Source organism: Notechis scutatus, chromosome 4 (assembly GCF_049901735.1).
Source record: "Notechis scutatus isolate UNSWTSFEM ecotype Mainland chromosome 4, rNotScu1.2, whole genome shotgun sequence".
In the NCBI taxonomy this organism is placed as follows: domain Eukaryota; kingdom Metazoa; phylum Chordata; class Lepidosauria; order Squamata; family Elapidae; genus Notechis; species Notechis scutatus.
In genome coordinates, this window is record NC_142012.1 from 126833346 (window position 1) to 126846242 (window position 12897).

At 38.2% G+C, this 12897-nt stretch overlaps 1 protein-coding gene across 4 annotated transcripts in view; it reads right to left on the reverse strand.

Annotated features, from left to right (window-relative positions):
- The window catches only part of GIGYF2 (GRB10 interacting GYF protein 2), a 97140-nt gene extending 84465 nt beyond the window's left edge, over nucleotides 1-12675 (reverse strand). For all 4 annotated transcript variants that reach the window (XM_026685045.2, XM_087964831.1, XM_026684976.2 and 1 more), the window contains exons 1-2: nucleotides 12583-12675; nucleotides 2043-2100 (exon numbers count right to left, since the gene is read on the reverse strand). In XM_026685045.2, the coding sequence (XP_026540830.1) occupies nucleotides 2043-2083 (41 nt within the window). In that variant the 5' untranslated portion in view covers nucleotides 2084-2100; nucleotides 12583-12675. The remainder of the gene's footprint in view (nucleotides 1-2042; nucleotides 2101-12582) is intronic.
- Nucleotides 12676-12897: the final 222 nt, after the last annotated feature.

Sequence of the window (12897 nt, forward strand, 5' to 3'; positions counted from 1 at the left end):
GTCATGTGAGTGTGATTTTTGACATTCCCCGCTGGCTTTCCAAAGCAAAGGACCCACATGGTGCTTGATTAATGGTAAAACTGGGATTGATGGAATTGCTGTTGCTAAGTGCCATCTCTTAACATCACTTTTACAATCATACTGCTTAGCAATATCAATTCCACTCACAATTGCTGTCATAAACCAAGGACTACCTGTAGTTTTAAAATATTGTACTTTTCACAGTTGGAGTTTTATGCTTCTTAATTCAGAGACTGTTGAACAATCAGGAGCAGTGGTACCCTTGAGATTCTGCAACTTCCATCAGGATGGTGAAAGCAGCACTGTGCTGCAAGAGCCATCCCTACTGATGTGCATGAAATATTACAATGGATATGGAAAAGGGGTGGGATTTACCCTACCATACTGCTACTTTTGTTATTCTGTACTCCACCCCCATTCCTGGAGACACTACTGATTTAGAAGCTTTTGTGCTGTTCTTGTTTCATCTCTTGTTTAAACAAGATGTAAGGCAAAAATGTATTGCCATGAAACTATTCAAAATGATGTCCATGAAATATTACAATATTTACAACCCACTAAAACTTAATAGGGTTAATTCACCTTAAACACCTTATAATTCCTATTTTTAACCACTTGACCCAAAACTGGCATTACAGTCTATATGCTGTATAAATTCGTATAAATTCCCTCAAAACTAGTGTGCCCCAGAATCTCTTTGCCAGCTTGAATCACACTTTTTTTTAATTAAATATCAATTTGAATCAGGTCTGATTCACAGAATTCTACTCTTTTAGATCAGGGGTCCCCAACCACCGGTCCACGGACCGGTACCGGTCCGTGGAACAAGTCCTACCGGACCGCTGGCTTGCTGGCGCCGCCATCTTGTTTTGATGAAAAAGTGCTTCCGGTGAGCTTTTCCGGTAGAAAGCTCACCGGAAGCACTTTTTCATCAAAACAAGATGGCGGCGCCCAGCTGATGTCGGTACCGGGCCGCGGCGTAAAAAAGGTTGGGGATCACTGTTTTAGATGATCCATCTACTTGTTTTCTTTTCTTTTTACTTCCCTCAATCTGGCCAAGCAGGCTTTTTTTATTCTTTCTTGTTTATCATCTGTTCAAATCATATGTCCATGATATGCAAGCCTCTACTTGCTGATTACCACCTCAAGTTACCACCTCAAGTTACCACCTCACCTTTTATTTAGAGTGACAGCAAAAGAGGGCCATCATCCTATTTTATATTATGTGACTTTCAGAATGCACCTGACTGGCCTTATATAGCACAAGAATGCTGAATTAGATGGATAACTGGCTAATTCAACAAGGCTCTCATTTGCTTACTGACTACTGTGAAACCCAAAACCATGTTCAGTTTTACTGTATTTAGATCTAATACAGAACTGACTCATCATTTGTTTTCAGATAATATACAAGCAACATGAGTAGTAAATACAGAGTAATAGACTGATCTCACAGGTTTCCCTATGTTGTATAATATGGCAGGAAATAGCAAAGTGAATATCAATATTTTCTTCAAGTAAGAAAGACGATTAAAGGAAAATAACATCTAATTATATCACCACAGGACATCATAAAATTGATTTGAGATGTCTCCAATACAGCACAACACAATTCAAACTGAAATTCTGATTTAGAATAGTCTCCCACCTGATATGGGGGGGGGGGGGCTATTCTTTTAGCCCTCTGAAGGCCATGAACCCTGGCTTTCCCTCCCCTCTTCACAGGATTGTGTTGAGTTGGGGGTCAGTAGTATGGATGGCTATGTAGCCTTGATGAGAAAGTGCTTTATGTAATGTTTTTAGTAGTTGTTGGGAGCAGCCTAAGATTAATATGTGAGATAGAGAGTCATATAAACTCTTTAAATAAATAACCTACATAGTTGCAATTTTAAAAAAAGAATTCAACACCTCGTGTATTTTTTCCACAGTCATTTGGAGCAATATATTGATAAACCAGCTACCATATTATCAACGTTCAAAGAGAAAATCTTTTGGAGAAATAAAGAGACAGACAGACTTACCATTCAGGTCCAAAGTTAAGTGTCTGAGTTTCCGCTGCCATTTTTGAAAAATATTAACCTGAAAAAGAAAACACAAACTATGAATACATAAGAGTGTATATAAGTTCTAGTGCCACAGCTCTACTGGAAGAGACCTTGGAGGTCCTCTAGTCTAATAAATGCATAAAACACAGTCTCCAGTAAAATTCAATCGTTCCATTTTCAACATTAGCAAAGATGCTTCCTTTAAAAGAACTCACATTCCTTTCAGTATATTCTTTAATCAAAACCTAGTTTTTGCTAGGAAGTAGCTGGGAAAGCAGAAGTAGCTGGGAAAGCAGAAGTAGCTAATCTTTTTACTAACTTTGTATTCCAAAATATAGCAGTCTAACATACAACAAGCCAGCAGACAGATGTCATATCTTGTGTGATTGAGAAAGATTCTTGGCTTTGCTATACCTTTGCTATAAAGGTATAATTACAAACAATGTCTATTTCACACACTTCACAAATAGCCTGTGATCCACTAGCCTATGACTTCCAGGGTTACTAAGGGCTTTTCTTCTAAGACAAATGCAACTAACAACATAAGTCATAGGGATATATGGATTCACTCATAATTCATCACACAGTCAGAAACAGCATGACTCTGTTAAATACTTTTAGAGAAAATATTCTCCTTTACCAGAGACCTCGGAGTTTTCTGCGTAGGATCTTAGCTGTTCCTAACAATGCACTCTTTAGGACAGAGAACTCTGATGTTCCTGGGATCTTTTGGAGCCACTCTTCATACTCTGTACTTAGATCCTGTCTAGTAGATCCCTACTTTTATGGATCTGGTGCCTAGTGCTGTTCTTGTGCTGCTATGATCAGTGCCTCAGTGCTTTTAATCCAGCCCTTTTCAGCCACTGGTAGGATTTCCCAATATCTGCCACCTCAGCTATCTGTGTCAATGGTACATCATATGCAGGGTTTTGCCTTGCCATGGCACTTCCTCCAATGTCTGCTGGGAGGCATTCTCTGCTGACTCAGGCATTCTCTCAGAAGCTCATCTTTGGTGCCATCTTACTGATGTATTCCTGGGTACTCTGGGTTTTGTCCACCCTCTTTCCAGCTAGTGTACAGTCTCTGGGTGTTGGACTTAGGGTGGGAACCTCTGTACACTGTACATGAAGAGCTTCTGGGTCTTCACATTGGCAGCTTCCATGTCCTTTTTGGGCCAGCTCACTATACCAAGAGGGTATCTGATGAATGATAGACCATAAGTGTTGATGGGATGGATCTTGTTCTTCCCATTAATCTGGCTCTTCAGGACCTGTGATCCTTTCGTGGTACTTGGATGTTCCTGTCTTTTTTACTTCCTTGCCATGGTTCCCATGTGACTATGACATACCAAATTACTTGTAACTGGTCTGAATGTTATGTGGCCCTCTGGTGGTTCCATCCCATCCATCCTAACTACTTTTCCTCTCTTGATTACCATCTAGCCACTCTTCTCTAGTCTGAATGACATCCTAATGTCCTCACTGGAGATCCATGTCAGGTGATCAGTGAGTTGATGTCTCATTCACTCTTAACATTCAACTTGATGTCATCCATGTGTACAAGAGGTGGCTGATGGTAGTTCAACTCTTGAACTTGTATCCATATCCAGCCCTGGATCAAGGAGTGCATGAAAGGGAGAGGGAGGGAGAGGGAGACCAAACACCATACCCTAGAAAGTTAAAGTACAGCTCTATTTAACTTTATAAAAAAATAAAATGTACGATTAAATTTGTCAAGTATAAGTTACATTGTATTATTAAGTAGAAACTAACAGATTTTAACACTTAACCTGTCATTGCTACCTAGGGAGGCAGCAAGATAAGATATTAGTTGTTTTTCAATACCAGAGAGACTCTGCAAAGAGATGAAGACTTATGTATCTGGGAGATTACATTAGTATCCACAGAAAGTAAGAGTAGCATTAATAAAATGTTGGTGATAGACTTTAAAATATTCTGGGAGTGAGAAATAACTATGTATCTGGGGTCTTAACTGTCTTCAATTCTCTCCAGCAGCTCCCGGTGCTTTTCAAGCCTGTATACTGTAGTAGATACCTAAGAAAAACTACTTTGGAATCTGAAGGACTGAATATTGTGTGGCAGACCTGCAAAAACCACAAAGGGATGCATGGTAGAATAAGAAGAAAGATTTTTTCTTTGACAATCAAGCCTCAAACTAAATAAATCTATGTTATGACTGCAATCAGAAGATGATTAGTTTTGTTCACTGCATCTGAAAAATGCTGCAGAAAAAAAAAGTGTAAAAAATTAGTCATGGATTTCAAGCTGCTCCCCAGTGAAAAAATTATAGCGTAAAGGGATTTTAGCCTAAAAAAAGTAAAAGATTTTAAAAAGTTCTTTAAACTTGAATCGTTCTCTCTCTCTTTTCAAGAATCTCATCATTTTCATTCAATTGCTTCCTTTAGACCTTCAAACTTGACAGCTTTAAGACTTGTGGACTTCAACTCCCAGAATTCCTCCTCCAGTCATGTTAGCTCAGGAATTCTGGGAGTTGAAGTTCACAAGTCTTAAACTTGCCAAGTTTGAAGACCCTTGCTCTAGACCAGTGGCCCCCAACCTTTTTTATGCCACAGCCCGGTACCGGCATCACAAAATGATCCGCGGCCCGGTACTGGCATCACAAAATGATCCGCGGCCCGGTACCGGCATCAGCACGCATGGCAAGGTGAGCCGAGCGACCGGCCAGCCAGCTGTCCCCTGCTTCTCCCCGCCACCTTCAACTCCTCCTTTGTACCTTTGTCGATGGGCTTCGGGACGGTCGCTCAGCTCGCCTTGCCTTGGGTGCTGAAAGAATCCTCGCACCTTAGTTTTGTTCGAAGCCGCCCCCCCCTTCGATGAAACTAAGGCGCGAGGATTCCTTCAGGACCCAAACGCCGCTTTCCAACTGGAAAAGCTCACCAGAAGCACTTTCTCATCAAAACAAGATGGCGGCGCCCAGCAAACCGGCGGCCCGGTAGAAAATGTTCCAAGGACTGGTACTGGTCCGGGGCCCGGTGGTTGGGGACCCCTGCTCTAGACCCATTCAGTCTTCTAATATACACTCTTTGCCAACACAATCCTCGTTCATTATGTCTATATTACAAAACCATCTCAAAGTACTTCTTTCATACTGGCCATCATTTCAGTATTCAATCCATATACATTTAGCACCTATATATTCTGACTCCATTTCTTTCCTGTATTATCACATGTACTCTTTAAGTATGACATTCCACTTACTTTTATGTTTCTCTTAGCATACACGATTCATACTTTCATATAATCAGATGACAGAAGCATGCTCTTATTAACAGTTATTTTCATTTCTTCACTACTTGAAATAGACAACATACCACCCACTACTTTTCTATCAGTATTTGTCCACCTTAAAATTTCTCCATCCATTTCTTCCTATTTAATAAGCATCCTATGAAAATACAGAAATTAAGCTCCTTTAGTTTTTCACCATTTTTATTTAAATTCACATGGTGCACTCATGCTCAAGGACATGAACCAACAATTTGTTTTCTTGCTAAATAATATAGCCAACATTTATTATAGAACATTAACTCTCAGCCAACAACATACAGTAGTATAGTAAAGTACACACACATATTCAAGTCCCCAACCAATAAAATTCTAATATTACCACAAATTTCTCTTATATATTCATTCCTATATCCATGGCTTACAAGGGGACATCCATATATACTTGACTTATTCCATGTTGAGCCATTCTATTTATTCCTATGCATGCTTTAGTTTCATCACATACTTCTCTCATTCAGCAACCAACTTTCAATTCTATATTTGCACAAATCATACCTTATTTCAAGCCTATTCACTATCCTGATTGATTTAAACATGCAATACGTTTTTCACATTACACTGATACCTTTCTCAATGCCCTGATAAAAAGTAAAAATCAGGTTGAAGTCTTCCCAAATTTTCCTCATTAGCATTTCTCAAATATTTTCATAGCATGGTTGAGATACTAAACCCGTTACAGTTTTTGCATTCATCCTTGCTACATTTATCTTTATGATAAATTTACATTTATCTTTATGGCATAACATGATAGTCCCTGACTTGAACCACAAAATTTCCACAAACTACAATTTTGAGCCCAAAATTTCCATTGCTAAGTTGGTGAGCTTTGCCTCATTTTATGACTTTTCTTGACAGAGTTATTAAATGAATCACTGCAGTTGTTACATAAGTAACACTGTTAAGTGAACCATTTTTCCAATATTTTCTTTTAATTCCTACTTGTTGTTATTACAGAAAAGCCAAACATTCTGTTTTTATCATATCAAATAAGCTAGGGATGTCAAACTCAAGGCCCACAGGCTGGATCCAGCCCATAGGATGCTTAGATTTACCCCACAGGGAAACAAAAAACAGCAAAAACAGAGCTCCGGGGGCTGCAGGCCGTTGCAGCAGAAAACAATGCTTGGAGGCATGCCCCTCCAGCTCCATTTTCGATGGCTGAGGGCTGCAAGAGGCCAAAAATAGAGCTAGCGATGGCTGTACATGGCCCTCTCGAGCTTTGTTTTCTCTGGCAGAGGGTTGCAGAAGGCTGTTGTAGCCAAAAACAAAGCTCGGGAGCCCATTTTCACTGGCAGAGCCCTCAGGCCACCATAGGCGCCTCAGACATGAGTGACCCCAAGCTGGCCATGCCCACCCACCCCGAGGTAAAACGCAACATTGATGCAGCCCTCGGTGAAATTGAGTTTGACACCCCTGAACTAAACCATGGAAGGGCTATCACTTATTAAAGAATCAAACAGGAGCAGTCAAATTTATATGATACGAAAAGCCAGTATATACAAGTTTTTAACAAACCATACTCACAGGTTCTTGATAAAATTGTTAAGAAAATATAACATATATTCTCTGCAAAAGCAAAAAAGAAAATATTGTCTGCTGTTTTTTTAAAAGAACTTCTCAAAATATTTTGTAGAACTCAGGATATTAATCTAAACTAGAGGTGGACAACTGTAACTCCATGTAGTCACCTAGTCATTTCTGCATCCCCTGGAGCCATATGGTATCATAACATCAAAGTATAGAAGCCAACTGCTTAAATAGTTGGGCAATTTCCTGCTAATTTTTAGAAAAAAATGAAAGAAAACGCATATATTAAGGCTCTAACAGAATTAACATCCCTATAAAATGTTAAACCCTCCCAAAATACTAAAAAGAGTACATAGCCCAGAGAATTAAATCTATTTGTGAAGATTTTTTTTTTTAAAAAAAAACCATGCCTGTAAAGATCTCAAAATTGTTTTATTTTCCATTTAATAAACTGTTTATTTTCCCTTGGAAAGACTCTTCAGACAATCAGTAATGCTTTAGTCACCTAGTGATTGGGCAATGCACTCTACATGGGGCAATCCTAGAAGATCATCCAGTTTGTTCAAAATTCAGTAGTATGGACAATAAAGGCACTTCTCACTACACCCATATGTCACTGCTGCTGCATAAACTTCTTTAATTGCTAGTTGGCTTCAGATTACAATACAAAATTCTGGTTGTTAATTGCAAAGCCTCCATGGCATAGAACCTGATTGTCTGAGGGACTACCTATCTCTTGTTGTTGCCTGCCCATTATATTCAGGCAGAGTGGATCCATTCCAAGTCTCTTCTATGAAATGTTGCCATGTTTTGAGACCAAGGAAGCATGGCTTTTCTGTCACTGAACAGCATCTCACCAGAGGTAAGGGTGGTAGGAATCCACTCTCCTTGGCTTCCAGAAAACCCTTAAAACCTGGCTCTGTTCCTAGGCCTGGGATAAATGAGTTTGTTGGGCCCCAATTTTATATTTTTATTGTGATTGTTTTTAGTCCAGACTTTCTCATTTTTTGTTTTCAATTGTTTTAATCACATAATGGATTTTGTAGCCTATCCAGGGTCTACTAGATTGGTTGGCTATTTTATGGATAATTTCATGGATAAATAAGTAAATAAAAGCCAATATTTATAATCATTCAACAGACATCCCAAACACATTTTTAATTTAATCTATAGTTCTTGTAGCAAAATTGATAAAGTGTTTTAAAAGATAGATACTGTTGTACCCTTTCTGGCATAGGGTATCAAACTGGAAGACACTGAATGTTATTGGGAGAGGGGAATTATCAATACTTTGCAGGAAAAACAAAGTTTTGACATAAACTGCTAGATTATAATATTACTAACATTAAATATATTGGATTGTTCATGAAGTGTAAACAGTATTTAGTCTACATGAACAATCCAATGTATCTTATTTATTACAACAAACCTTCAGATTTCAAAAGCATAGCTAACTTTCCTCAATTTGGAATAGTCGAAAGTAGGCTATATTAGTCAAAACTTTCATCTGTTATTTTTTTCTAGAAACTTGTTGATGCTAGGTATTCCTTAATGGAAACTCATATTCCACATAGTCACAGTTGTGATTTTTGCAAGAATACATAGTTGTCCATAGCTGCCTCTATAAATTTGTTAATATCTTTTTGACTATATCCTCAAGATACTTCATTGAAATAGAAAATATTCTTACGTTCTTAAGGAATACTGTTTAATACCAAGTAAGCATGCTGTTGACTCCATAGTTTACTCATTTATCTGCTTTATACAAAAATATGAATTACAATAATTGAACTTTTAATTACCATAATTTGGGATCTATGTCAGTAAACATGCTTGAGTCTCTTACAGAATTGCAAACAAGCATGTCCATCTATGAATGTTATTTAAGTGCTTCTCCTCTGTTCATAAAACAATCCGTGATAAAATATGACCTAATAAAGCTAGAGATGATTGGAAGGATTAATAGTCTTATCTATTAATGCTGTCTTGTAATGACTCATCTTGAAAGTCTTAAGACTGTTCATTCCTCACACATTCATTCTCTTTAGCTGGCTGTGTATAGTTTCCTAAACATAATTCTCATTTTAAAACGTGAAAGACAAAAGTATTTCACGAAGTATTTCCTGACATCTACAAGTTCGCAGGAGATATATTTTTTCACCTGCCACTACCTAGGATTGAACTCTCAATCTTACGAGTGGGAGGCGAGCGTCTTCAACACTAGGCTACCACACTACTCAAATTCCCTTCAAGATAAATAATAAAAAAATAAATAAATTTCACTTCAGATTAGGTTAAAGTTTTGTTGCTGGAATGGTACTGGGATATATCAGGACCACCATGCCAAATGTCATTCACCATGTCTAAAGATTGCCTATTAAATCCACTTTGAGCATAAGCTCAAAGATCAGCCACCACACTTTGGAATATGTTCTTGCAAATATTTATTTTTATTTATTTGGTTTGTGAGTTGCTTACAAGATAATAGGTATAAGTAAAAAGATAGTTATGAATACATGGATACATATAAGAAAAAGAAAAAAGAAAAAGAAACAATACGACAGGGACGGTAGGCACGTTGGTGCGCTTATGCACGCCCCCTACAGACCTCTTAGGAAAGAGGTGAGGTCAATAGTAGACAGTCTAAAGTTAAAGTTTTTGGGGTTTGGGAAAGAAACCACAGAGTCAGGTAGAGTATTCCAGATATTGACCACTCTGTTGCTGAAGTCATATTTCCTGCAATCAAGTTTGGTGCGATTAACCTTGAGTTTGTATCTATTGTTTGCTCTTGTATTGTTATGGTTGAAGCTGAAGTATTCATTGACAGGTAGGACATTGCAATGTATGATTTTATATACTATACTTAGATCGGACCAAAGGTGTCGTAGTTCTAGGTTTTGGCCCTTACCCTTCTCTCATTCAGGAAAGTCCTAGACACCATTTTGTATCAATAGACATTTGGCCTGCAAGTCAACTGTTGCCATCTTCTACATTATATTGTTTTTAATGTTTGAGATATTCTGTTTCCAGTTTGCTCCTTATATACTACCATTGATTGTAGCAGTGTATGTATATTATAAAATAAATAAAACAATAAAAGCATAATTGAAAGTCTGCTTTACCCTTTAACACTGAAGATTATGAAACAAAGGTAAAAATATATTTTAAATAGACTGAGCATGAAATAATACAATCTAACCAGGACTGCATTAAAAATAAGCCTGAAATTGTCTTGTTCACACCATTCAGTTTAAAATGCCAACTTCTAACCGTGAGTTCCAAATTTGCTCAGTTCAACTATATTACAGTTAAAGCTCATCTCAATTCCAAATCATGACACAGCAAACTCTGATAAACTGAATCAGATGGAAATACTTCTAATCTTTTCCTTACAGTAGTAGTAAAGAATAACAAAGTTCATTCACATACCTACACACTACACTATGGTTTAACAGTCTCCATACATGTAGCTAAATATTTCATTCATGTGCAACTGTCATGTGAGAAAAATGTCAGATATTAGTAGAACTAGCTTTGCACTTATCTCACATACTTTACATTCAAAAGGAATTAATTCCTTATGTATTTTCTTATATTTTCACAACTGCAAGAATGCTCTGATTTTCAAACTCCACTTTTAAAAACCATCTAGTTCTCTCACTGTTCAACCAGGTTTTGTCATACTTTGTTTCCCAGAATTATATTGTATCTGCTATGTTCCAAACCCATTTGTTTGCCTATGTCATATCCTTGATCATTATTTAATCAAAGATGGACTTTCTTTCAACAGTCAGTACTGCTAAGCCTTTGTCGCCAATTCCCTGTAAGCTTCTTCAGTGTGCATTAGTTATTGCACTGTTACTATTATCATTGAGATAATAAATCAATTGCTATTATTTGGTAATTTATTAAACAAATTTATATAGCTGCCCAACTCACACATGGGTAATTCCTGGCAGCTTTCAAAATTTTTAAAAATCTACCATAAAAACCCTCTAACCCCCCATCCATCTACCCACTCCCATAGCAGCAACAACACAATCAAATTAGTGACTCCATTCATTTTTCACAGACCTCCTGACAAAACTATGTTTTTATCCTCTTGTGGAAAATCAAAAGAGTGGGGACCATTTATTAGATTTTTATTTGCCTGTATTAATTTTTATGTAAATAAAGGAAGGAAGCAAACATACATAATATTCCTTCCTATTTTCCTAACAACAAGCCTGTAAAGTTGGTCAGGCTGAGGCAGTGTGACAAGCCCAAAATCATCCAGCCAGTTTTCGTGCCTATGGTGGGACTATAACTCAAGTCTACCGGTTTCTATTGAAAATTGGAGCAACAGCCTTCATATTTATTCAATCTATAATGATTTTACACCTATACCTTGCTGTCAATTCACAACTAAGTTGACATACTATATTAAGCCAAAATATAATTTGCTTTTTTTCTATCTTAGTGTGTTGTGTGAATCCATTCACCGAACTTTGTAAGTATAGGACATGGTTTTGTGTAAACCCAACCAATGAAAGTTTAGTTAGGAGAGAGTTAATATGATGTTTGAGTTACATCTATGTCTATTTTATATTAGTTTGGGTATATAGTACCTAATTGAAATGAATAATTTTCCAGTTGATCTCTTGCAGAATGTATGGCAAATTTAGCCTAGCCAAGCTAGGAACAAGTAATTTCTATTGCATTGTGAAAATATGCATATGGAATTTATTCAAGTTCTTTCACAATATCTATTAAGTTCATAAAATTCTAGATAAAATACATATATTAAACATATAAATAACCTGTTTTCCCCTTTTGAGAATTCATCAATACAATCTCTATTTGCTTAAATGATTTACATTTCCAATATCTGTGTACAGTATTAAGCATAACTGCCTGTCATTCTTCTGAGCTGTATTATCACCATTAAACAGTAGGAGTTATCAAGCATTATCAGTTTCTCTATAATACCTAGGCTGGTGCATTATTGAACACTACACAACCATCTATTTACAAGTACACCCTACTACCTAACTCAGATATTAAACGCCATTCTTACGCAAACCGTTGACAAATTGGTCAACGGTTCCTCCTTCTTGGGTTTGGTAAAATGTGTGCTTGGAAAGTTAAGAGCGCTTTCCTTTTTTAAAAAAAGTGTAGACCCAATCCCGTACTGAAGAAAATAGCACAACTGTGTTACGAGTTAAAAGAGAAGATACACAGCAATTGGGAATATAAACACGCTTCTCTGTGAATGCAGAGCCCAGTTTCATCCAGCCAGCCAGCCAGACTTAGAAATGTTATCGATATGCCGCATGGAGAGGGAGAAGCCCCTTTCTGTTTGGCGATCTGTCAGTGCCAAGTGAGCCGTCCCCTTACCGAAGCTTCGTTTTGCTCACCCGGACCCTGCAAATTACTTAAGTAACTCATATGCCACAGCTAATAAACCCCAACGCCAGTCTCAAGCCCATTTCGCCCGTCTTCGGGCGCTTCCCCGGATACGAGACATATGGGAAGCCGGTGCTCAGCGAGAGGCCTAGGTGTGTTCAGGGCAAAAAACCCACGACAGTGAGTCAAACACAGGCCAGGGAGAGAAAACTAAGAACCCCAGCAAGAAGTCGCGTCTGAAAGAGGAGAGGCAAGCCCACTAACAGCCGGTTTACCTGAGGTCGCGAACGCAGAGCCTCTCGGATCCAAAGCCAAACCTCAGCACCAGCAACACAAGATGGCTACCGTGCTACCACGCAAGGTCATGTGACCTCACTGCCGTGGCCCCGCCCTCTTTCGATAAGCTGGGTAAGAGGAAGCGGCTCGCGGAACAAGGAAGAACTTTCCAATGCGGCGCTCGCTGGTGTAGAAGATTGCCCAGCTTTCTCTCTCTCTCTCTCTCTCTCCTTTTACGACGCAGCCGCGCTCTCCAAAATCCTGAACTATAAGTGGTGACTTCGGTTCATAGCGGACTGGCTCACATGATACAC